Consider the following 27,775-nt stretch of genomic DNA (forward strand, 5'->3'; position numbering starts at 1 on the left):
CAGAAAAGGATGAAACCCAGTAAGGCATCTCCCAAGTTCTGCTTGCAATGTAGAACACAATGCTGCAACTTGCTTGCCACGTTCCTCCCCACAAAGAAAAACTCTCTTCTCTTATTCAAACTATGATGTTATGGACTGTTGTGGGACTTTATTTTCACACTGTTAGGTCACAAAACTCAACCAACTCTTTACCCGCAAACATTTTCTAATCTCGTTTGAGGATGTCTAATAAATGAGATTGACAGAAGTTCAAACCTGCTAAGTAGGAACACAAAGCTATAGAAGGATGCATAACAAGGGGAAATAGAGATGCAGCCTATAGGAAAATTAAAGTGACCTTTGGAGAAAATAGAAGCAACTGTATGAATATCAAGGAATCTGATAGCAAGCCAGTACTAACCAAAGAAGGAGAACCTAAAAGGCAGGAGGAATGTATAGAGGATATATAAGGTAAGCAAAGTTGAGAACAATCTTACACACAAAGAAGAGGAAGTCTGTGAAGATTAGATGGGAGATACAATACTGCGAGAATCTAACAGAACACTGAAAGACGTAAGTGGAAAACAGGTGCTGGAGTAGGTGACATTTCTTTAGAATAAGTGAGATCCTTAAAAGGCCCTGTCATGACAAAATTATTCCACCTAGTGGGTAAAATGTATGGGACAGGTGAAATGCCCTCAAACTTCATGAGGAATGGGATAATTCTATTCCCAAAGAAGGCAGGTGCTGATAGTTTTGAGTATTACCAATCATCAATTTAAAAGGTCATGGTTGAAAAATACTGACGTGCGATATTTAGAGAATGGAAAAACTGGTGGAAGCCAGTTCGAGAGAAATGCAGGAATATCCAAGACTATTAAGACCCTACAATTTGATTTAGATGATAGAGTGAATAAATGCAGACCCATATTCATAGCATTTGCAGATTTGGACAAAGCTTCTGACTAGAATACACTCCAGAATGAGATTTTCACTCTGCAGTGGAGTGTGCGCTGATATGAAACTTCTTGGCAGATTAAAACTGTGTGGGATACATTCTTAGAAATTCTGAAGGCAGCAGGGATAAAATACAGTGAGAAAAAGGTTATTTATAACTTGTACAGAAACCAGATGGCGGTTATAACAGTCTAGGAGCTTGAAAGGGAAGCAGTAGTTGAGAAGTGAACGAACATAGTTGTTGCCTTTCCCTAGTGTTAATCTCTGCATTGAGCAAACAGTAAACGAAACCAAAGCAGCATTTGGACTGGGAATTAAAGTCCAGAAAGAAGAAATGCAAACTTTGAGATTTTCTGATAATATTGTAATTTTGTCAGATGGCAGAGAACTTAGAAGATCAGTCAACTGGGGTGGATAATGTCTTGAAAAGAGGTTATAAGATGAACAGTAACAAAGGTAAAACAAGGTAGAAATGAAGGAAAATTAAGGTTTGACTTCTTGTTGACATATAAAAGAAGGGTTGTTGTCAAATTAAATCAGATGTTGCTATTAGAATTAGATTAGGAAATGACACACTAAAAGTAGTCGATGGTTTTTGCTATTTGAGAAGCAAAATTAGTGACTATGATCAAAGGAGAGAGCATATAAAATGCAGACTGACTATAGCAAGGAAAGCATTTCTGAAAAAAGAGAAATTTGTTAGTGTTGAATATAAATTGTTAGGAAGTCTATTCTGAACTTGTTTGTATGAAGTGCAGCCTTCTACAGAAGTGAAACATGGATCTAAGCAGTTCAGACAAGAAGACAGTAGAAGGTTTTGAAATGTGGTGCTACAAAAGAATGCTGAAAATCAGATGAACTGGTACTGAATCGAATCAGGAAAAAAGAGATTTGTGACACAACATGACTGAAAGAAGGGACTAGTTGATATGTCACATTCTGAGGTATCAAGGAACTGTCAGTTTGGTAAAGGAGGGAAATGTGGGAGATAAAAACGGCAAAAATCAAGGTATGAATTTAGTAAGCAGGCTCAAAAGGAAGTAGATTGCAGTAGTTATTCTGAGATGAAGCAGCTTTCACAGAATAGACTAGTGTGGAGTGCTGTATCAAACCAGTCTTCAGACTACCAGGTTTGCACAGGAATAGAACCAGTCAAATAATGTTCCAAGAAACCTTCCATGTACCACCCACTGTCATCTGAAGTACTCAGATAAATGTATTACTACTACTAACTTAACTACCTGTCCTACAAACTGCCATGATAACCTACCTAAATTCTACTGCATACTCAAACCTTATTACCTCACTTGACCAGTTAATTACTGTGGAACATGGTCGGATAACCATGATGCACCTAATGCTATGTCACACAATTCTACAAAATTAATCAAAATTTCTCTGTTGCAGGGACTTTCCCCTTTGCCTTAGTCCTCATTCTTGGTCCTATTAAAAGGAGGGAAGCACAGGCATCCACCTGCTGGAGTGGCATTAGTCCAAAGGATCAGACGTTTTGAGGTGACATGGCTAAGCCTTATTAGTTTTGTCTTATATTGTCTACTGTAGTGAATAAATGGTCTTGGCTAATTGTTTGACTCAGTCCATCAAATGTTGGAACTTGACCAGTTGAGCTTAAGTATGGACAATAGCACTGAAACTGAGACCAGCACAGGCAGTGTCAAAGTCCAAACCGCAGCTCAGGCTCACTAACCTGCAAACCCCATAAACCTCACTGATTCTGGGCTAGGGTTGCCAATTTATCACACGATGGCCTATGTGAGCCATAACAGTTGTCACCTGTCAAAAGTCACAGTAGTTCTCCACATGACCAGAAAAACATTGATTACTGCCGTAATTTCCTCTGGATGGCATTACCAAAGCTGACATTGGGAATCCCATCATTCTGGAAGAGGCACTGCATAAGTAAACGGTTTCCACCATTCTGGCTATTCTTAACTTATTGAGATCCTCAGTCAAATCACTGTTATCCGCACACAGTTGCACAATCATGTTTAAAAGATGTTGCACCACCTCTTCAATGGATGACTTTCACACCCATCATATTGCAACAACCAGATAATAAGGACACAGTGAAATTTCTCAGACAGACAGATCACACATGCTGGAAACATTCATCCAACTGAAGCCAGAAGGAGAGGTTAGTGGACATGGCTTGATCACACTTCTAACACCAGTTGTCACACGTACAAATTGCAGTGTTTCAGGATGGACAGCTTTGCCTAGACCCGGTAAACTTTATGGAGTTCGCAGGTCGGGCAGCTTCAATAATGTTTTATACAATTGAGCCCATGTTAGGTGGACTGAAACCAGCAAACAACCAAGACCACAACAATTTGTATGCATTTATTCAGTAGTGTGTACAATATAAGACAAAATTAACAGTTTCCAGACTTATTGCTCAGAGGGAGTATTAGGCTTGGTTGACTAGAACAGCAAAAAGGAATACAGTAGAAGATGAATGGATACCTTTGAAAAATGAATAGTGAAGGCAGTAGAGGATCAAATAGACAAAAAGATGAGGCTTTGTAGAAATCCTTGGATATAACAGGAATTGATGAAAGGAGAAAATAGAAAAAGGCAGGAAATGCAGTAGGTGAAAGGGAATACAGATTTCTAAAAAATGAGATCGACAGTGTTGTGTTGGCAGAAGAGCCAACACTGTGTTACGAATGGAGGCCGAAATGCACGCGTTTTAGCTCACGCAGGCTGGCGTGAGGAGGGAAGAACTATACTGACGTGAGGTCTGGAACATGACAAGGAATGAGAATTCAGAAAGCGGACATAATTAGTTTGATACTTAACTTTAATCCATTAATGATGAATGTCGCTCTTGACGGTACATGAGTCACAACATTATCTGTTCAGAAGACACAGTAACTGAATATGGTGCCTTGCTAGGTCGTAGCAAATGACGTAGCTGAAGGCTATGCTAAACTGTCGTCTCTGCAAATGAGAGCGTATGTAGACAGTGAACCATCGCTAGCAAAGTCGGCTGTACAACTGGGGCGAGTGCTAGGGAGTCTCTCTAGACCTGCCGTGTGGTGGCGCTCGGTCTGCAATGACTGATAGTGGCGACACGCGGGTCCGACGTATACTAACGGACTGCGGCCAATTTAAAGGCTACCACCTAGCAAGTGTGGTATCTGGCAGTGACGCCACAGACAGGAAGCACAAAATGGCTAAGCAGGAATGGCTAGAGGAGAAATGTAGGGATTTAGAAGCATATTTCACAGCAAGATAGATTCCACCTACAGGAAAATTAAAAAGACCCTGGGAGAAATGAGAAGCAGCTGTGTGAATATCACAAGTTCAGATAGTAAACCACTACAAAGTAAAGAAGGGGAAGATGAAAGATGGAAGGAGTATATACACTCCTGGAAATGGAAAAAAGAACACATTGACACCGGTGTGTCAGACCCACCATACTTGCTCCGGACACTGCGAGGGGGCTGTACAAGCAATGATCACACGCACGGCACAGCGGACACACCAGGAACCGCGGTGTTGGCCGTCGAATGGCGCTAGCTGCGCAGCATTTGTGCACCGCCGCCGTCAGTGTCAGCCAGTTTGCCGTGGCATACCGAGCTCCATCGCAGTCTTTAACACTGGTAGCATGCCGCGACAGCGTGGACGTGAACCGTATGTGCAGTTGACGGACTTTGAGCGAGGGCGTATAGTGGGCATGCGGGAGGCCGGGTGGACATACCGCTGAATTGCTCAACACGTGGGGCGTGAGGTCTCCACAGTACATCGATGTTGTCGCCAGTGGTCGGCGGAAGGTGCACGTGCCCGTCGACCTGGGACCGGACCACAGCGACGCACGGATGCACGCCAAGACCGTAGGATCCTACGCAGTGCCGTAGGGGACCGCACCGCCACTTCCCAGCAAATTAGGGACACTGTTGCTCCTGGGGTATCGGCGAGGACCTTTCGCAACCGTCTCCATGAAGCTGGGCTACGGTCCCGCACACCGTTAGGCCGTCTTCCGCTCACACCCCAACATCGTGCAGCCCGCCTCCAGTGGTGTCGCGACAGGCGTGAATGGAGGGACGAATGGAGACGTGTCGTCTTCAGCGATGAGAGTCGCTTCTGCCTTGGTGCCAATGATGGTCGTATGCATGTTTGGCGCCGTGCAGGTGAGCGCCACAATCAGGAATGCATACGACCGAGGCACACAGGGCCAACACCCGGCATCATGGTGTGGGGAGCGATCTCCTACACTGGCCGTACACCACTGGTGATCGTCGAGGGGACACTGAATAGTGCACGGTACATCCAAACCGTCATCGAACCCATCATTCTACCATTCCTAGACCGGCCAGGGAACTTGCTGTTCCAACAGGACAATGCACGTCCGCATGTATCCCGTGCCACCCAACGTGCTCTAGAAGGTGTAAGCCAACTACCCTGGCCAGCAAGATCTCCGGATCTGTCCCCCATTGAGCATGTTTGGGACTGGATGAAGTGTCGTCTCACGCGGTCTGCACGTCCAGCACGAACGCTGGTCCAACCGAGGCGCCAGGTGGAAATGGCATGGCAAGCCGTTCCACAGGACTACATCCAGCATCTCTACGATCGTCTCCATGGGAGAATAGCAGCCTGCATTGCTGCGAAAGGTGGATATACACTGTACTAGTGCCGACATTGTGCATGCTCTGTTGCCTGTGTCTATGTGCCTGTGGTTCTGTCAGTGTGATCATGTGATGTATCTGACCGCAGGAATGTGTCAATAAAGTTTCCCCTTCCTGGGACAATGAATTCACGGTGTTCTTATTTCAATTTCCAGGAGTGTACAAGGGAGATGAATTTGAAAGCAATATAATATAAAGGGAAGATGAGATGGGAAGTATGACACTGTGAGAAGAGTCTGACAAACACTAAGTATCTACATGGAAACAAAGCCCTTGGAGTAGACGACATTCTGTCAGAACTACTGATAGCCTCGAGAGAGCCAACTATGACAAAACTATTCCATTTGGTGTGCAGGACGTATGAGACAGACAAAATACCGTCACAAACTTCAAGAGGAATGTAATGATTCCAATTCCAAAGAAGGCAGATGTTAATAGGTGTGAATATTACCAAACTATAATATCATAAGTCTTGGCTGCAAAGCACTTACACAAATTCTTTACAGAAGAATGGAGAAACTGGTAGAAGATGAACTTGGGGAAGATCAGTTCAGATTATGGGAAAATATAGGAACATGTGAGGCAATACTGACCCTACAACTTCTCTTAGGCAATGGGTTGAAGAAAGGAAATCCCACATTTACAGCATTTGTAGACTTACAGAAAGCTTTTGACAATGTTGACTGGAAAGCACTCTTCTTCTGAAGGTAGCACAGGTAAAACACATGGGGTAAAGGACTATTTACAACTTGTGTAGGAGACAGATGCCGGTTACAAGAGTCAAGGGGCAAGTAAGTGATGCAGTGGTTGAGTAGGGAGTGAGACAGAGTTGTAGCCTATCCTCAATGTTATTCAATTTGTACACTGAGCAAGCAGTAAAGGAAACCAAATAAAAATTTCGAGTAGGAATTAACGCTCACAGGGAAGAAATAAAAACTGAGGTTTGCAGATGACATTGTAATTCTGTCAAGAGATGGTAAAGGACTCTGAAGAGCAGTTGAACGGAATGAACAGCATCTTGAAAGGAATATCTAAGATGGACAATAGCAAAAGCAAAACAAGAGTAGTGGAATGTAATCAAATTGAATCAGGTGATGCTGAGGGAATTTGGTTCGGAAATGAGACGTTTAAAGTAGTAGATGAGTTTTGCTGATGGGCAGCAAAGTATCTGACGATGGTCAAAGTAGAGAGGATACAAAAAGTTGATTGGCAATGGCAAGAAAAACATTTCTGAAGAAGCGCAATTTGTTAACATCAAACATAGATTTAAATGTTCAGAAGTCTTTTCACAAGTTATTTGTATTTATTATATAGACTTGCATGGAAGTGAAACACGGACAATAAACAGTTTAGACAATAAGAGAATATAGGTTTTTGGGAAGTGGTGCTACACAAGAATGGTGGAGATCATATGAATAGATTGTGTAACTAATGAGGAAGAACTGAATAGAATTATGGAGACAAAAAATTTTGTGGCACGACTCGATTAAAAGAAGGGATCGGTTGATAGGATATACTCAAGAGAAATTGTGGGCTCTCCAATTCAGTATTGGAGGGTAGTGTAGGGGATAACAATCTTAGAGAGAGACCAAGAGATGAATTTAGTAAACAGCTTCAGAAGGAGGTAGGTTCATTGGTTATTCAGACATAAAGAGGCTTGCACAGGACAGAATAGCTTGGAGAGCTGCATCATACCAGTATTTGGACTGAAGTCGTCGTCGTCGACAACAACAACAATTAGAATAATGAACAAATTTACAGGATTCTTATCTAGCTGAACAAGCAGAAGGTATTTATAATGAAGGAAACATATCATTTGACTCTTATGAAACTTTCACAGCAAAGCTGAAAAATTTGAGTTATTAGATATTCTATAAAATGATTCAAGACATATTTTCTATTAAGGAATCTAGGAACCACTAACATATTTCTGTGTTGGAGATTTTTAAGACAAAAACTAGATAAGAATAACCACATCTATCACTTAAGCATACAAATGCTTGTTCCCCACACAATTCACCTGTAAACAAAATTGGGAGAGCCTTTAAAATATGGTATGACAAAACAAAATCTACTTTTAGGAACTTACTTTACACAGAACTGAAGGACGCACATATACATAGACTACAAGTGGGTCCCTTTCATCATCACTGGCTCTTGAGTATCTGTCCTCCTCAACCAAATTTCTGTCTTAAATACATGTCCAGCATCTTACTAATGTGCCACCACCTCACTCAGTTTGTACCAAACAGGTCCAGATGCTATACTTATATTTGCCATGGCACAAAAAAAGGACCAAATGTAAACTTTTTAAAATAATCACTAAACCACAAAACATACTTTTCTTCCACAGTTCTAGTATTTCAATATACCTGATCTTGTGAACATCATACTTATTTTCAGTGAGAAATTTTTTCAAAATACAGGTTGATTACAATTATAGCTCCAGCTTCAGAACACTTAAAAATGAACCACTGCTCAGAATTAAATCAAATTTGTATGGATTATCATTAAAGAAGGGGAAATGTCATGCAAACAAGAAATTTAATGAAAATTTTACCACTAGATGGCACTGTAAGTGGCAGAATTTGCAACATAAAAGATGCGGGTATGCTGCTGTTCTTCAGTTTGCATCTGAGACACTTAGCACAGCTGTCTCAATGAAGGATAGCTTGCTGTTGGTAAAGCTCTTTTACACGAATGGTGACTGTGTGCCAGTAGCTCTGTGGAAGTTCCGTAGACTCAAGGGTATTAAAAAGGTGTTGGCCTGATGTCTGCCATCGGTCTGGAAAGAATGATGATGAAATTCAAAAAGACAGGTTCTTTTGCAGAGGTAGGAAAACAATTGATCCGATGTCAGCTGAAGATATTGCAGGAGGATTAGAGCAGTGGCATGCAAATGTGCAGTGTATGGGGAATTGCCCAAACCATGGGCTTGCCTGTGAGCACAGTGCATGAAATTCTATAGAACATCCTCGATTGCCATCCATATAAAATTATCCATGTTCAGGAGTTGGTTCATGCTGACCTGCCACTAAGACAAATGTTTATTCTAGAACCTCTTGCTCATATGGTAGTGGACAATAAATGATCAACAGAACATTCTATGGATGAATGAAGCCCATTGTGCCTCCAAGGACATGTTAATACCCAGAACTGCAGAATATGGTCAATGGAAAATCAACTTCATATCAACTGGTAATGCATCCTTCTGCAAAGGTATCTGTGTGGTGTGGTGTGGGTTGGTGGGATTGTTTACCATAGGGCCATATTTTTTTGAGGCAAAGGTCCCGAGTTCGAGTCTCGGTCCGGCACACAGTTTTAATTTGTCAGGAAGTTTCAATTTTGCTATTGTTTTCTATGTGGTTTTTGGGCTCAAGACAATCAAAATCTGATGTTTCCCATCCAACATGGTATGAGCTTCCCATGAAGTATGGGCTTACCTACAGTGCCACAACTGTTTAATGTCAAACTTGTCTGGTCACACAGATGGCACAGTACAGTTGGTTTACTGTTCAACTCGCACCGTAGCAATAGTACTGCAATTCAACTGTCATTTGTAACCAAACCCATTTATGTTATAATTTTTACAGTGCTATCTAGTAGGAAAAATTTCATAATTTGTTTTAATTTGCACAGTTCTTTTCTTAGAGTGTTTTGAAACTGGAACTTCAGCTATAATTAACCTTTATATGGTGAAAAATTTAGTATAGGTTTCAAAAACTTACCCAGAAAATGGCATCATTAAAACATACAATGTTGGTGCATGTCGTCTGATGTTGCACACAACTTGTGAGAAAGTGTTGCCCTCTTGATTCTTAGTTGCTGCAACAGATATGGCACTTTTGAATATTCAATTTCATTCCACATTTGTAAATTCTTTGTGGCAGTGAAATATACCTATAGAATACTTACAAGCACATTTTGTCTCCTGTAATGAAGCATCCATCATCTCTGATTCTCCAATGGCTCAGGAAAAGATCAAGGAAGCAATCAACTATGTATGTAACAGTCATTTTTGTCTCCTATAAAATGTGAAAAGGTTATTGCCAGTAACAAATGCCCCTTCAGGAATCATTTGAACAGTAGTCTTATCTAGGCTCATAAAAAAATTATGAATATGACTAATACATGCACTGCATATTACTAAAAGTCCATTTTTTTTCTTTTGTTAATGAGCTCCAAGAAGCATCAAAATGTTGTAAAAATACTGAATATTTCACTTGCAGTTCACATATATGTAGTATGTATTCCAAAAGTCTTCATGCACATTTAAAGCTTATTTGCATTATGTAACTGAAGCAACACTTTTTGTTTTAATTATCCATAAAAGTCTTGTATCAGAATAGCAACAATTGGAACAAAATAACCTGGTGAATGAAACAGAACAAAAATAAATAAATAAAAAAAATAAATAAATAAATTAGAAAGCCACTTTTTATTTTGGCATGTACAACAGAACTTTCCCCACACAGAGGAAGAGTTTAGCAGTGGATAAGCACATAAACGTTTGGGTGACATATTCCACTGTTCACTTTCCTCTGTACAGCACTTGGCTTTACTCATATCACTCTTTGCATGGCACACTTCAGAATTTGATTAATGAGCGCTGTATTTGTTACCAGTGAAACCCTTTATCTCTTCATGTTTGCAGTTCGTGAAAGTGGTTGACTACATTTTATTTTAGCACATTTATCATCTCAAACTCAAATTTAGGAACTAAACACACATATTTATATGGAACACACGAAAACCGAAAAACAGTTTGAATGTGTGATACGACTAAGTACCGAAAATTTGGTACAAAAGAAAAACTTCTGTAATAACAAATATGAATCATAATCAATTAGCCAAAGCTTTCCTCCAGGACACATTCAGTCTCATAATTAACCCCCATAAGATGTCTGGAGTGAGAATATACATAGTAAAGAAATACGAAATAATGATTCAGAAAGGGATGCTTCAACATTCTTGGGAACAACTTATTTTGTGCAGATGGTGCACAACTAATAAATATTTTTAAAAAAAATTTGTCGCACAATGAGCTGCTTTTTAAAGCACCTGAGGATGTTGTACAAAAAACTTTGTTAATGCTTAGCAAAAATGGTTCAAACAGCTCTGAGCACTATGGGACTTAATTTCTGAGGTCATCAGTCCCCTAGAACTTGGAATTACTTACACCTAACCAACCTAAGGACATCACACACATCCATGCCTGAGGCAGGATTCGAACCTGCAACCATTGTGGTCGCGCGGTTCCAGACTGTAGCACCTAGAACCACTCGGCCACTCGATGCTTAGCAAAAATGACAACCACACAGCATGATTATTATATTGAAAATAAATCAAAGTGAAACATTTCATGAGGGAAAGAGGAAGTGATGAATAACGTGTTGGTTCCAAATACAGAAAGATCAACATTCAGCTCATGAAATGGATTGTTTAAAACCAACTGATGCATGGAACTTGCTTAAAGATTTATAGTCTGATTTAATTGGATAGTGAGGAGCAGACATGCAAAACAGACTACTAAAATTTCTGTGTAAGTTTAACTAGAAGGAGAATGCATTCTGTTGCAGTAGCTGACTATAATTGGGACTGCGAATAAGCAATGAGGATAAAAGTAATATTCTTTCATAATTCTGGGAAATATCTTTACATAATATGACATACATCCACTTCAAAATGGAATAGGCATGTTCTGCAGCAAAAATAAAGATCACTTGTTGTGTCCAAGATGGAACTAACACACACAGTCACAAAAGACAAATCCATTCAAACATTGAGTTCTGAGCCTAGGCTTGAATGTTACCTTGACAAGAAATGTCACTATATTTAGTGTGATGGCATATAACAATATTCACAGAACATTTTTTACATTTTGTTTGGCTAAATTGTTACACTTTTGTATTCCCACTAACTAAATAATCCAGCCATCATTGGTAACAGCTGCCTCACTAAAAAGCAAGGGAGTTGCTGTATAAGATACGGGAAGGCCTCAAGACATAGCTCTGACTTTAAAACATGCATGAGTTTTTACAAATAGTTGATAGATTTATTATTGCAACATATATTTCACTGCCATTTTATCTCCAGGACTCAATTACCATTTTTTTTTTTTTTTTGTGGTAAGTGCTTTACCTCCAATCCACAGTATGCCCCATACTATAATTAAGACATCTGTATAATTTGCTCTCTTTTTTTCTGTGAATGAGGTGCCCTGTTTAGAAACAGTCTGCATCACAATTGGGAAAGAAATACATACATCACAATTAAATTTAAAATTTGTTACCTCACTGCACGACAAAATGCAACTTCAAAAACCATTTGACGGAATATAAACAGGAAGCAAGCAGATTACAATTACAAGAAAAGTATATTAAAAACAACCTTTCATTAATGTCTGTTTTAAAGTAAGTTCACAAATTTGATGAAAGTGTTTTCCTACCTTACTGCTCATTTATATTTCCATCTTGTGTGAAAGTTTTCAATGTGCCTGTAATTTCCTAGCAATATTTGGAAAAGACCCAACATTCAATCTAACAAAAATAAAATCTTTGCTCTTATGGTTTACAGAAATTTACATAGGAGAGGATCATTTGGTCAGTCCTTTTGTTTTGCATATGCTGCCTCCCACTATCAAATATGTTGCATGTGTTCTTGTAACTGCAGTCTAATTTGTTTCTATAAATTATGTCTAGAATGTAATCATAAAACATGACATACAGCACATCAAGGACATAGCACCCTCTTGTAGGAACAGACATTTTTTGCTGATTGTACTTTCTCTACATTTATATACAACATTGACATCAATAGGTTAACTGTGTTCTTACATAATATAAACAAAGATCCTTTTAACATGGAAATTTTCACTTACCCATTTATTATTGTGCATCTGACATTAGCAGGTGAAGTTTTGGAAGGCTGGAACTACTTAAAGATCAAAGAACATGTATCATCTTAATCATTTTTATCTGACAGTTAGCAGACAACCTTAGAATATTTACTCATCTTGCTTCACTGCACTCCTGTGTGTTTATCAAAACACCATGAGTTACTAGCTGTTAATAACAATCACAAGAGTGATAACTGAAATTCCTGAAGAACAATGCAATGTGATACAGTCAAGGTGAAAGCTGTAAGGATCACAGCATTACATGATTGATTCATGAAGACTAAGGCCTGTGGAAGCTCAAACAAAACTGAAACCCATGCTCAAACAAAAGTGAAACCCATAAAAAGAAGTGCAAATATGAGAATAGTAGCTCTCCTATAGTTAAGAAACTATGTTTTGGGGAGGAATGTGTACAGAGCCAAAGGTGAGACTGCAAAGTGGGCTCTCAATGAGGCTGAGGAAAGGATACTGGAAACAACTGTCAAAGTAACCCCTTTCACATTACAAGCTGTTCAACACAATGATAATTCAATTAAAGTTTACACACTGAGACTTCTCCTTTCATTAACATACTACATACAGTACAAATATATTTATGAGATAATTTTCTCTTTGTGGAGCACTTCTGGTGAAAATTTTTACAACTTCCAAATAACATTAGCCCCGTGAATACCACACTTAACTTGGGCCTGGTTACCTGCAGTAAACACGGATATTAGGTCATATACCAGCTATCACAATACACCTTAATTAGTTTTTATAATGTACACTTTAAGCACCTTCTCTGCATTTGCCAGCATTATCAGATAATCCAAAATTTGCTCTACTGTAAGAGCTTCTGTGATAGCAGTCTTTTCATAAGCGAAAATGATAACACAATGAAATTGGCACTGTGGATTTAGAAAAAGACCATCACACACTCTATCTGGTAAATTTTAATATGCACGTGAACAAGATCAGTGGCAACCAACCTAAGTTCCAACTGTCACCACAGGGAGAGAAAATTCTGAATGCAAGACAAACAATGTCAGGTGAAACACAAGAACAGCATTTATGTGTAATCTCCAATTTCTGAATGTCCCCAGAAACCTCAAGATCAACATTTTCAACTAATCTAAAGTACAGTGACACTGTCACTAAGGCACATTTGTACATTTGCACTTTAGTAGCAGGCAATTGGTTCAAATCCTGGAGGTCTAAACTTCTCATTGCCATATCTACCAAGTTGGTGAAAGGGATAGTGATAAAATTCCTCATCAAGAATTTTTGATACTGCCCCGCATTAAATTCCATGTCTCTACATAGCACCTCATGAAGTTACGGCATGTGATGTTTGTTGGATGGGATTGTTGGATTCAATGGCCATCTTGGAGTCATTCAAGATGAAGTGGCTATGAGCTGAAACCAGGTTTCACATTCTCCATTATACCACCACCACCACCACCACCACCAAAAACAACAACAACAACGCATTACAATATAGATGTGATCAACAGTCATCAACAAAAACAGTTACAGTTGAATTATCTAACATGTAAGCCACCTAAACTAAGTCAACTAAAAAGATTTGCACAAAGTCTTGAGCTGCATGAATTAAGTATGTAATGGGAAGAAGGTGCTTGTTATTCAGTATGATGTATTTTGTACAGTTTAAAGTTCTGAAATAAATATAACCACTCCCTTACAAAACTTCCTGCCTAAAAATGTATTATTTCTTATTCTCCCTCTTCATACCATGAAAAACCGGTCCTGTTACTTTATACAGGTAGTTTCTCAATGAGAATGTAAAATTAATGTCTGTAAACAATCATGAAACTATATATTTTAATTAAAGAACATGCAGCTCGTTAACAAGCATTGTGTTGATGGAATTAAAAACAAAAAATCAATACCAAGATTGTTATACAGAGAGGATTAACTCAGCTGAGCTGCCATGCGGCAACATACTGACTAGATTGTTTATAGAATCAGGATAACATTTGTCTGAAGTGGATTACAGAAACTGAAGAAAATCTAAATTCAGATTAATACCATTCCTCAAAAATAAGGAGTACAGTCTCCTAGCTATACTCTCATCACACTCAGGGTAAATGTTAAAATAAGGTAATTTATTAAACACCACCAACAACTTACACATACACAAATTCAAATTTTGCAACTGCCTTTCTCAATAAGTATACAGTAGAAGACAAAAAAATTATAAGAGCACTGAAATAAAAAAGATGTCATGATTGTGCAAAAATGTGAAATTTAAATTTGGTACCTGGATTCAAAAAGGACAGATTGCATAAAGCTTAAACAATCCATATGACAAGGTTAAACAGAGAACAGTCATGGCAGAGTGCTTTGCCAAATAAAAATAATCAATATTAAAGCTGATAGCAATGTATCTGCCACCTAATTTAGCCTCAGGTAGCAAAAATGTTGACCTTTTCATAAATACAATGACTAGTCTAAATTTTGAAACACTGTCAGCACAATACATTGTTACATTCATTAAATAAAAATGTTGCTTCCATTCATAGTATACCATCATTCAACACAAGAAAAACTGCAGTGCAAAAACAATGTTACGGACACGAACTTGCTCCTTTTCTAGCAGCAGCAGCAGCAGCACACCATAGGGAGCTGGAGAGAAGCATTCCCAATGATTGGAAAAATGCACAAAACTACAGGCTTATACCACAGTCATCAGTACACCACAGAATTCTGGAACACATTTTAAGCTCTCGGATTAAGACATTTCTGCAGACTAAAACTCTCCTCTGTAGGAATCAACTTTGATTCTGCAATCAATGATTGTGTGAATTCAGCTCACTCCTTTTGTACATGAAATGCAGAGGGCCAAGGTTGATGCAAAATTCCTAGACACCCAGAAGATGTTCAGCACAATTCCACAATACTGTCTGACAAACAAAATACGAGCACACACAATATCAACGCTAATTTCTTATTAGATTGAAGACAACATAGCATGTCAATCTTAGCAAAGCGAAATCTTTTGGCACAAAAATAACACTGTGGATACATCAACAGTGTCTTAGAGGATCATTACTTTTCGCAGTACATATAAATGAGCTAATAGAAAACGCTGTAACTTCAATGACTTTTTCAGGGGTGATTCTGTTAATAAGGCAAGTCACATACGACATAACACCCCTTTTTTGTGAATGATTTCAGATATCTAAATAGGGTTTTAGGCAATTTTATTTTATGAATGGTTTCAGATATCGAAATGAGGTTATCAACAAATGATCAAATGATAGTATGCTAAGTGGCATTTAGTTTGGTATATGATAAAGTGACTTAACACTTGTAGCGATCAAGATATTAAAGCAAGTATGACTGTTTTTAAAGAGAATGGTATACTTACTTTAATGGTATCCAAAAGCATTTGAAAAGAAAAGTATAGCGATATAACGCTTGTTAATGTTGAGGTTGAAACTCATTCCAAAAAATATTCTAAAACTGAAAGAAAGTTCTGGTAAAATTGGATATTGTATTTTAAACATAAACATACAAGGCTATGTTGTTGTCTCAAGCCTTATGACAGTTTATTTGTCTGCACTGCAGAACTAGAGGGAACAGTGTCATCTACTGGCAGGTCACTTCTGCTTCAACATTACTTGGATGCAGGTATGTATACTGATGAGTGCTTAGACTTGCTACTATTATACGACAAATGGTGTCACAAGACATATTGGCAAGGAACATGGGATCAGCCCGGAGTGTCATTTGCAACAACATAAATTCTAGCGGTATTATCTGTCACTAGCCAGGTACTAGGAGAAAGTGATTTCTAAAGTCATACAGAATTTTGCTGGTTTGATCATTGGGAGACAACACTATATTTTTCCAGTACTTACAAAGCAACGTTTATGAACCACAGTAATGTAAATTGACGTAACATGCACTATTGGGCAGCTGAAAAATGCGCGCTGGCTTTGTCAGGTATGACGACGACCATGAAGCGTAAACCTATGGTTGTGGCTTCATAGGAAATTCCATTGTTGGACCCTACTTCATACAAAGGATGTTAAATGGAAATACATATGCACACATTCTTATGAACATTTTCATCTGCTCTACTGAAAGAGGCACCAGTTGATAAAGAGACAGTGTAAGTGACTCCAATACTACAGCTCTCGAAATCAGTCTTCCCATGTTGCAATGCAAATACTGAATAAAATGTTTCCTTACTGTTGGATAGGATGGAATGGTGCAGTACAGTGGCCAATGAAGCCTCCTCATTGGCTCCTTGATTTCTTTCTATGGGAGCAGTGAAAGATGCTGTCTATCGTGAAACCTTAATTAATTAGGCCAGGTGATGTGTGCATATTACCCACTGTACTTTTATCTGCTCATCTGTCTCTTAAAAGCGAATGCAAATACACCACACAGCCAATGGCAAACAGCTTGAACACATAATTAACTTTTTTCCTAAAATCTGTGGAAGTTAATATAGTAGTTTTCTGTATCCCTTGAATAGGATTGTCTGTCATTAGAAGTATGTATGACCGACATTTCTGTTTCAGCTTTGACATGTAGGATTGGGGAGCATTTAATGGGATATATTTGTTTCTACAAATACTTGGAAATGTATAAGTCTTTGAAATAGTTTTCCTAGGCCTCATTTGTTGCACCAAAAGCTAGCATATGTCACAGTTCCATATGCAAAACTCATAGCTGACCCTGTATTTAAGGTATACAGGAAATTAGGTTTTATTTTAGTAGCATAGGGCTGTCTTTCTTATTGCATGTAATGACGGAGCCTCACACGGTGTTTAAATTGCAATAGCCGACTGGCTAACTGCTTTCAAATTTTAGTTCATTTTTCAGACTATTTTGTGAAGAGTTTCAACCTCAACATTAACAACCATTGTATCTCACTGTTCTTGTCTTTTCAAAAAATAATAAGGGTGTTATGTCTTATGTGACTCACCCAGTATACAAAGAATTTGCAACACTACAAACCGTACAAAAAAGCAGGAACATCTGTAGAAGATCGACACTTGGTGCAGAGATTGATAGTTGACCCTCAACATAAACAAATGTAATCTATTGCATATAAATAGGCAGAAACATCCTTTATTGTAACATTACACAATTGCAGAATGCTGACTGGAAACAACCACATTCATTAAGTATCTAGGAGCATGAGCAAGGAGCAATTTAAACTGGAACTACCACATAAAACTAACTGGCGGTACAGCAGATGCCAGACAGAATAACTGGAAGAATACTCAGGAAGTGTTGCCCACCCATGAAGGAGGCAGCTTACAAAAACCATTGTTTGACCAATATGTGGATATTCCTTATCAATCTGGGACCTTGTTACACATAGTATTGACAGAGGAAATACAGAAGATTCCAAGAAGAGCAACACATTTCAGCACAGGTTAATTTAGAAGTGTTACAGTGTTCAACTCCAGTTACAGAGGCTCCAAGAGCAAACATGCACGCCACAGTTACCGTCCAAATTCAGAGAATGTACACGCTTAAAAGAGTCAGCTAATACACTACTTCCTCCTGCATATGTTTCATGGAAAGAACGTGAAGGTATAATTAGAGAGGCCTACCAACTATTGTTATGCCTGAAGACCATTCACAATTGGAGTAGCGAATGAGGAGGGGGAGTGACAGTAGTACACAAAGTGGCCGCTGCCGCACATCTTAATGTGGCTTTCAGAGTACAGGTGTAAGCAGTGTGCATACCAAATCATATTTATGCATGTCATAATCTACCCCGCAGTTGAATGGGATTTTGGAATAAACAAGAAATGAAGAGTTATGGTTTGTGGAAGACCTGATTGTCGGTGCATTTCATACCTGCATTAAAGTGTTTTTATTGTTCAGTGAAGTCTGCACAATGAAACTTGTTCAGTATATTTGAGGAACATCCATGTATGCAGAATTTTCCAACACACTGGTCAATGTGACGTAGATTAAAGAGAATTACTTAATGAAAAATAAACTGTTGCAACAATTGCCTCATTTTTGTTCCAAACAAGTAGGAAGAACTTACATGGATGTCTGAAAGAACTGATGCTGTTGACGATCCATTTCTGTATGAAATAATTCAAAATTAGTTCAGTAAACGCACATTCTTTGACATCTGTTGCACTATGTATAGATCTAGTGAGACAAACTCAGATTTCCCATGTATTTAGATGACTCTGATATAAGGATGTAGACAGTGTGACGTGGAAGTTTGGGTTGGTCAAGGGTGCATGCATGGGTAGCCAAAGTGGTTTAGGCGGGGCTCGTAATTTACAATAAGTGGAAAATTCTGCTTGAGTCCTGGTCTGGCACAAATTTTCATATGTCAGTATTTGGTAGAAGATCTATACATAGTACAGCTAATTTCAAAGATTTGACACTCAGTGAATTAATTTTGAAATAGGAAGAAAGTGGTTTTTCAAACAAACACACACACACACACACACACACACACACACACACACAGTAACTTCATAGTTGATAAAATGAGGGGAGTTGGGAAGTTGTGGAGAACGAACAGTATAAGGGGAGGGGAGTATTATCATTACGAAACAACAAATGGCACAGTAAGACAACTTGTTACTCCCATGACCAAGTTGACAATATTTCAAGTACACCTGACTAATAAAATGAAGCACTGTTCATATAGTCCCTCCAAATTCCATAGCTGTAACCAAAACAAACTGAACATATTAATTATTATAAGATGATGTGTCACATTTTAATGAGCATGCCTATGCGCCAACAGTGTCTATTTCCAAAGAATGACTGTCAAAGAAAGTGAGAACAATTATTTTTGTAAGTCATATAGCTGCAGTCACTGAAGAGACTATAAGTGCATGTAATATGGTAAAGAGAACTGTGACACTCTTAGAATAACTAAGGTATTGTGGAATGTCATTTTCCAAAGTTAATTCTCTCAAGATAAAGCTTTGCAGTGCACTCAATGGCCATAAAATTAAGTGCTTTATAAAGGGAGTGATAGCCATTAATCTGATGGCATGAAGTCCAATTGGCTGCAACTGCATTGTGCCAGATTCACTCAAACTACTAGGACACTAACTATATGAGGGTGCTGCCACTGAGACTGCCAACAATCAATGTACGGCACATCTTGCCAGGAGACATTAATGGCATGGCATACACTGTTTCGAATGTAAGTCTCAGCGTCACTCAGGATTCAAGTATCTACATAGAGTGACCCTGAAAAGCGTTTAATATAGACAATCTAACCATTCTTCCACCTACAATCTAAATTTTCATTCTGATGTAAATGTGTGTTATCTACAAAATTCACTGCATTGAAACCCTCCAAGCATAAATACGATACAAAAAGTACACCACCATTCCTTGCTGCTAGCACACACTATAGTTTTTTGATTGTTCATTCAAATGTCTTTGTGAATATCATTACATTAAAGTGGAGCCCTTGTTATCGATGTTTCAACAATTGATCAAACAAATACAAAATTAATGTACATGTCACTAGAGACATTAACCAAACACAGCAAAATACTCACTCCCTTGCACATAATTATTTGATGAAAAAGATCCTGTGAAACCTTTGGTCATTTATAAATAATAAAGGTGTTCCAATAATACTGAATATAGTATCCTTAAAATAGTTAAGTGTTACTCTTAATAACAATTGCTATGAAGCATCAGAGTTACAGTGAAATGCTAGGTAAAATATAATTTTCAGTGTGCATCGACAACTACTCCAATAGAGATAGGGTGTTTGACCTGGTCTGAAGAGGAACACAAATCAATTGTAGGCCTGTATAAGCAACTGAGAAGAGGAAATAATAAATCAATGTAGCATGACCACATCTGTATTTGAAGGTGAATCACCATGCATCAATGCAACACATTACATTACTCAGTATCACAATGAAGGTGAAGTAAAGCTGGGACCATTTGATGATAGCATCCCACTTGTAAATGTGCCATTGAGGTTAAGAGGAAAACAATTCAGAAACCTTGCATCAACAGTACCAGAGTGCTGTGTGTGCTTCGCTTACAGAAGACATAGAATGTAACTTCACGATATGCTGGCACAAAAATAAATGGAATCTCAAAAAAAAAAATGTTTTACGTTGATGTGTGAAAACACTGGATTTAACAGAGGAATGACAAACAATGACAAATTTAGAAATAAAGTTTTTCATTTAAATTAAAATCAGTTGTTTATATACAATAGATTTACACAGTTTAACAGCAATCACAGTACAGAATTAATTTCATTTCTTTATTCTTAATACTACACAAATTCATCAGCAGGTACTCCATGCTTTTGCCTGCCTATACCAATCAAGTCTATAAGATTTTTGTTTTAATATTAAGTATCTCAAAAACACACTAATAGGCAGTGCCTGTCTCACAAACAGTGCTCCAATGAAAGCAACAGAATAAATGAGAATTTGTTGTATCAATTTGTCAATACAGGAATGCTACCTCCTGTTTTACAGAAATATTCAGTACCTTCTGAAAATCAATAAAAAAGTAAATAATATATCAAGGAGTTAAAACACTTATAAACTTGCTTGATGGTGTTTCTTATGTACACTACGTGACAGTGCTTGCCTTAATGATATTACTTCCTTTAAAAGTCAATATCATCATTCAATGATAAGGACATTATCACAGTCACACTTGCGTTCTTCATCAGTTACTAGTAGTTCTTGAGGGAGTGGAAGGAAAAGGTGTGGGGAAAATCAGTTATCTTTTTTCATTCATGCAACATGAACTTGAGAATGTCAAAAGCAATAAGAAAATATAGACCAAATCAAGAAAATAAATTCCCACAATGCAGGAAACAATTTTGAAACCAGCATAGTCATATGAATATCTGAATAATGTAAATAAATTGTATATGCACTTTGAAAGATTCATCAAACTGGTATTCTGCAAATAATAAGAACATTATGTTGTACAAATGCTCTGCATATATTTACCTGGCAAATCAGTTTAACAAAGTCAACTGAGCAGAACATGAGATGAATTCTAACAACCTGATACATCTTTATCTTTTAGTGAATTAATGTGTTATGAATATCAGTTACATTGGAAATGCAGTATTTCTTGATAGAGATGAGCATTTCAGTATTATCCAACCACCACAACTAACAAAAATAGTAAAAAGAGGAAAAAACGCATTCATTGTATAAGGAAGTTATATCATTACCGTAACATACTATGCATTCTATAAATATATTTTACCAACTTTATGACTCATTTTACCAACATTATGACTCATTTTCAACAAGCATAGACAGCACAGTCTTCTCCATTGCTATCACACAGTGACCATTAAATAATGTCAGAAAATTTCATTCTTGCTGAAGAGCGAATTTTGCACAGATTAAAATTTCATTTGATTCAATCAAAGTAAGCTAAGTTCAAACTGCAAAGGAATCTCTGGATATAAACTGATCTTGTGAATGGATAATTTTAACAAATGATGCAAGTTTTGATGAACCTCTATAAATACAAAGAAAATGGGCTGACAGGACAAGCTCTATGTGGCTAGGTTCAAGAGAACAGAAAAATCTTCATACATGCACAAAAACTGGGGAAACAGCATCTTTGAGCTCAAAGTACATAAGGAGAAATTTAGGTTTTGTGTTGTTCTCATGTCAGCAAATGAGGAGCACATGCTGCAAGAATTTCAAAGATAAATGAAAGTGCACACTTATTAAATCAAAAAGAGTGACAGAACACCAGGCAAAACAAAAAACTAAATGGTGCGCAAATATTCCAATGAAGAAAAAGTTCATAATATGACGCTTATTTCAAAGCCATATTTTTCCCGAGACAAACAAAGTCTATATGAGGAACCTGTTAAGGGCCTACTTACAAGCAATGGTTCTCGACTTCTAACAGGAAGTGTAATTGCTTCACTGTGTCGTGACAATATTAATTTAACCTTCCAAATCTAAATAAGTATGACTTATTTATGACAATACACTTTCCACCAATAACAGTTTTGCCTTATATCTTTATGCGGCAAACTGTGTTCATTATATACCTTCTAAGAACATTAAGGTACACAAATAACGACATATATAATTTTCTGCTGGGTGTTTGCTGAAATATACAGAGCTTAACCTGCAGAAGGGCTCAGTCTTTTTAAAAATCCCACTGCCACTATCAGAAGTATTTTGAGAAAACATGATGGATCGTGTACTGGTCTTCCACAAATTAAATGCCAAATGATAACACAATTCAGGAACAGTCAATCACATTTAAAACAAGATGGCAAGTCATTCGTCGAGTGCAATTCCCATTACTATGGAAAAAAAGGGGATATAATTTAAAGATCTCTTTCACATTCCCGGGAGATGGCGTGTGATAAATACTTTGTACTTCCTACTTTATGACAATCAAGGAACATTCTAATGTCAAAACAACAAAGAACACCGTTTTCACCCATAACATTGTGCATGTACTCAAAGCTTTCTCAAATAAATTAACCTTAATTTTTTTTTCTTTTTTGGTCATGTCAGCTCAACCATTTTCTTTTGCTTTTCAGATCTAATTCAAACCTGGCTTGGCAAGAACATTGTCACTGATATTCATATATCGAGTTAACAATTAACATGCAGAAATTACACGAAAATGTACAAGTATTATTCACATGAGATCCGCACAGCAGATCAGTAACTATATAAACATCTCAGTACACTCAACCCATGTTTCCCACTCTTACAAAATAGTTCTCTCTATTACCTCAGACTTTAGAAGTAATTATCATGAGAAACACTTTTTAAACACAGTAACTTGTGTAGCACAGGAATTGAAATTTTTGTATGTAATTCCAAAACAGAAGCCTGCTCTTATCCTTAGAGAAAGTGTTTTGTACATACTGCAACTTCATGGCCACTGTCAGCTGCAATCACTGACACACTGATACTTCTAGGTATTAACACAACAGAAATTGTTCAACTATGAACAATTTCAAGATACGAGCTTCCCTTGGGAAGAGATGTATCGGAGCCATGGACCGTATTGAATGAATACGCTCCATACACTCCAGCACCAGAGACAGACGATGTTGCACCACATGCCCACCTTTCTACTCCTGCAATGGATCCACTTGGAACTTGCTTTTCAACTAAGGCCATCTCTGGACTGTCTGATGGCTGTGACATCACTGTCATAAGCTGGTCAGTGGAAGGATTTGAGAGAAGATATTTGAAGAACTCGTACATTGACCAACAGATAGCAGTTGATGGCATCTGATAGAGGACCCTTGCCTGGATTCCTCTGAAATATCCTTTCAGACCACCCAACTTGTATACTGTCCTTATGGCATGAAATAAACCCGATTCTCTCACTGCTACAGGTTGTGTGTTGAGTAATGTCTTGCACACATCAAGTGGTGTCGTTACAGCTGCTGCAACACCACCGGCACAGGCTCCTGACAGCATATGAGCTTTTGGATTGTAGTGTCTTTCTGGGTTAGTTAAACTTTGGGCAAATTCATATATAATGAAATGAATACTCTGAAATGGGATATTCATTGTCAGTTGCGTGGTGTATGAACGGTAGAATGCTCTGAGCCCTTCTGCACGATATACTTTTACCATACAATCTAGGCATGATTTATATGGTGAGTTGTACATTTGCAGTCTTTGTTTGACAACTGAAAACAACACAGTTCAAAATAGTGGCACAGGTGGTACATTACATGTGCAGTATTTGATGCGTTGCGAAGCGGTCGGAGTTCCGATGTTTGACAGCAGAGCATGAAAAAGAAAAAAAAATTTTACATTAGAAACAGGTCTTCATATTGATGAGACATACTAAGTACAGGCACTTCATTAAAATATAACAATTCTACCACCATACTGCGTAATGGTGTAACAACAAATACAATTATTTACAAATGGACCAAATAAAAGTAGAGTGAATTAATTCACACCTCATTCTTTTCCAAATGTTTCAGCAGACAAGAATACAGAGAAGTGCTTATAGAAAGTTCACCTGATGGTTTTCCTCATCCACTTTACCTTAAGTACTTCTGTCACACTCAACAATTTTACAGTGTTGTCTAAAACCACCACTTACTAACTCTCAAGCTTTTGTAACGCCGTTTTAGACATTTAATCAATAGACCACTTCATTTCCACTGAAACTTCTAATTTATTGTGCTGCTCAAGTGACCGGGGTTCACTTCAAGATTACTTGGTAAGACTGTAACCACGTGCTCTAGACAGTAGATAACAAAGACACTTGCGAAATGCAATGGAATTGATCAGAAGAAAATAATTCACAAAAATTCATACTGACACACAAAAACTTATTGTATTTCTCTATGATGAGTTTTTCCAAGTTTCTCTACTTTCATAAAAAAAAATGGTTCAAATGGCTCTGAGCACTATGGGACTTAACTTCTGAGATCATCAGTCCCCTAGAACTTAGAACTACTTAAACCTAACTAACCTAAGGACACCACAGACATCCATACCCGAGGCAGGATTCGAACCAGCGACCGTAGCAATCGTGCGGTTCCAGACTGTAGTGCCTAAAACCCCTTGGCCACTCCGGCCGGCTTCTACTTTCCTAAGTTCCCTAGACAACCAGATCTTCCTTGCTACACCCATGAATGGAACACAGAAATAAACAAAGGTATAAAGTAGGCTCGGCTCTGCTCTGCACAGTATGATGCACTTCTATGTAAATACACTACATTGCTACAAGCACATTCAACACTTACATGGCATACACACGCCTGAACACGCCCCATTTTTTCAGTAACTTGTTTAAAAGAGTTTTACAGAGGAAGCACAAATAGTTTTACAAAAGCAGTATGATCAAGCACTTGATAACACTAAAAGAATCCACATTTACTAAATTTCAATGACATTTCTTTACTTCATGTGGTTAATCTATTAATGTCAAGAGATATTTATCTGCAATGACAAACTGTGTATCCATGCCCTAAACTTTCTGCAAACATAATAAACCACTGACTGTCAAACTTCTGGATTTGTAGTTGATTCAAAATTACTGTGGCACCACCCACAGATCTGTGCAGGACCTACTAAATTGATCACAAGTCATTATTTTTATGAAAACTTCATGCATGTGTAACAAACCCTATTGCCTGGCTATAAAAAATTTCCACTGGCAGCACACTGCATACCGTCATGAGGTTGCTCTTCAGACATGAAAAAATGCTTTAAGGTGACATGGTAAGTCTATTAGGCATGTTTCATAGGATGAAATATACTGGGTAACTTCTTCATGATTTGCACTGAGATGCTTGCTGAACGAAAAAGAAAACCGACAACAATAATAAATTAAGAGACGTGGTCCACCAATACATGTTATTAGCACCTGACTGACAAATGGATTGTTAAACTAAATAGTGTAGCTAGACAGATCTGGAATTTATCAAAACACACATTTACCAGCACACACTGTCATTAATGACACTTTAAAGAATGAAATAGAAAACTTGATTAAAAAGACTTTTTATGAATTAGAAATTCACTGATTGCACATGGGAAGGTCGTAAATGCCTTGCTATCTTTACTCCTACTATTGGTGTGTTACATTGCCGTCAAGCCCATTTCATCTTTTTACAGTGCATTACGTACTTCTAGTCAACCTGTGACATTGACCGACATTGTGATATTACTTGTATGAATAATCTGAAGTTACACAACTGAAAAATACAGATGACAACTGGCATCACTTCTGGTCACTTAGAATACAGGGAATCAAGCCATTTTCATTCTTGCAGAATAGTATCTTATCTGTTCTGCCGTAAGCTCACTGATATTAAATTTATAATTCAATCTGTGCAGCAGGCTAGTTGTTTTTAACTACCAAAATAACATACACCTGGCATGTATAAAATTAAACTGCGGCAATCTCTGTCATGCATTACGCTAAGTATTTGTCAATGATAATACACCAGCATTTTTAAGATCGATGACAAAGTAATTTACACACGCGTACATTAGAATACTAATGTTTCTGCAATTCGATAACATGAAGCACTGCTTCTGCACATACTTTGTGAAAAATTACAGTCTTTTTTTAGTGAAGGACTTATTTGTATGATGTAATATACAACTACCCATTAAAAACTGCTAAGAAATTCGGCTCTCAGATTTATAGGTTCAGAATAACTTAGTGTCAGTATATTGTCTGCATTCAAACTGAGTGTAAAACACAGGTGCTAGGCAGTGGGTTCTGGCAGCCTTTAAGATACAGATTCAAATACAGCTTCTGTCATGTTTACACACAACCATCTTATTACTGTAACGGCCTCCTCCAGTAGTGTGGGTGCGCTTGTAAACAAACCCACATCTCTTGTTATAATCCTACCACCCCACCCACCCCCTCAAAACAAAAACACACATTAAGGCTTGTCAATCTAAAAAGTCTACGCACCTTCAGCTGGGTTCATCACACCATCGTGCAGGAGCGTCGCAGCCACTCCAGCAGTACCTAAATATTTAGGAATGATTGATGTTATTCAGTGAAATGCAAAAGTAATCACTTTTATATGGTGACAGGCGTTGTAAGACTCACCAACAGCCACGTGACTATTGAAGGGTAATGCCTGTGTGAGAGACTTCTTTACATACTCATACGATGAAAAATATAGCGCATGGGCTGGTCCTGCCCCCATAACAACTGCACTCATTCCTCGAACAGGTCTCAGAACTCCTTCATGTTTCACCATGCGAAATAGTGTTTCACTTATTCCTCTATACGTAGCATTTGGAGTTGGTGACAGGTTTTGCATCCGCGTCTACAAATACAAAAATACATTCTCTAATTACACGTTTACATTTAGTGTGCTATAGGTAATACATTTCACTGTTACAAACTTTGGGTAACAGCCAAAAAAGATAATTATTCTTTAAACGACTGAGCGGTAACAACGCACAAATCACACTTGTTAGATTCATACCTTTACCGAATCGAGCGGGTACATGACACAATGTTCCATTACACCAGCGACGGCTCCCGCCGTCATATGGGTAGCAACATCATTTGTTGGAAGTGTTTCATAGTCATCAAAGTCCATAATAGTCTTTTTTATAGATAAATAACACTCCTGCGGAACCTGTTGAACTGTCCTTGGCTGTTTGTATTTCGTCAAAATAACTGTCACGCTCTCACACAGACACAACACCACAATTCAGGTCGACACAACCACTCCTCCTCACCAAGAAGTATGCTCTGAGTGGTTCCGTGCAATCGTGGTGAAGTCAGTGCCTGCTAGATATAGTTGCGCATATCCTCATACCGACATCAGGCTCCGAGCGGC

General features: G+C 38.0%; 1 protein-coding gene across 2 annotated transcripts in view; it reads right to left on the minus strand.

Moving 5' to 3' along the window:
- LOC124605704 (mitoferrin-1) overlaps positions 1-27,746 on the minus strand; it is a 42,732-nt gene extending 14,986 nt beyond the window's left edge. Inside the window, exons 1-6 of one of the 2 annotated variants that reach the window (XM_047137568.1) lie at positions 27,416-27,746; positions 27,031-27,253; positions 26,890-26,946; positions 23,554-24,127; positions 9,501-9,610; positions 9,314-9,410 (exon numbers count right to left, since the gene is read on the minus strand). In XM_047137568.1, the coding sequence (XP_046993524.1) occupies positions 9,598-9,610; positions 23,554-24,127; positions 26,890-26,946; positions 27,031-27,253; positions 27,416-27,532 (984 nt within the window). In that variant the 5' untranslated portion in view covers positions 27,533-27,746 and the 3' untranslated portion in view covers positions 9,314-9,410; positions 9,501-9,597. Of the gene's footprint in view, positions 1-9,313; positions 9,411-9,500; positions 9,611-20,630; positions 24,128-26,889; positions 26,947-27,030; positions 27,254-27,415 lie in introns of those variants that run through there. The other variant, XM_047137566.1, reaches the window with a different exon arrangement.
- Between the last annotated feature and the right edge of the window lie 29 nt (positions 27,747-27,775).

The sequence above is a fragment of the Schistocerca americana genome, chromosome 3 (genome assembly GCF_021461395.2).
Source record: "Schistocerca americana isolate TAMUIC-IGC-003095 chromosome 3, iqSchAmer2.1, whole genome shotgun sequence".
NCBI lineage: Eukaryota > Metazoa > Arthropoda > Insecta > Orthoptera > Acrididae > Schistocerca > Schistocerca americana.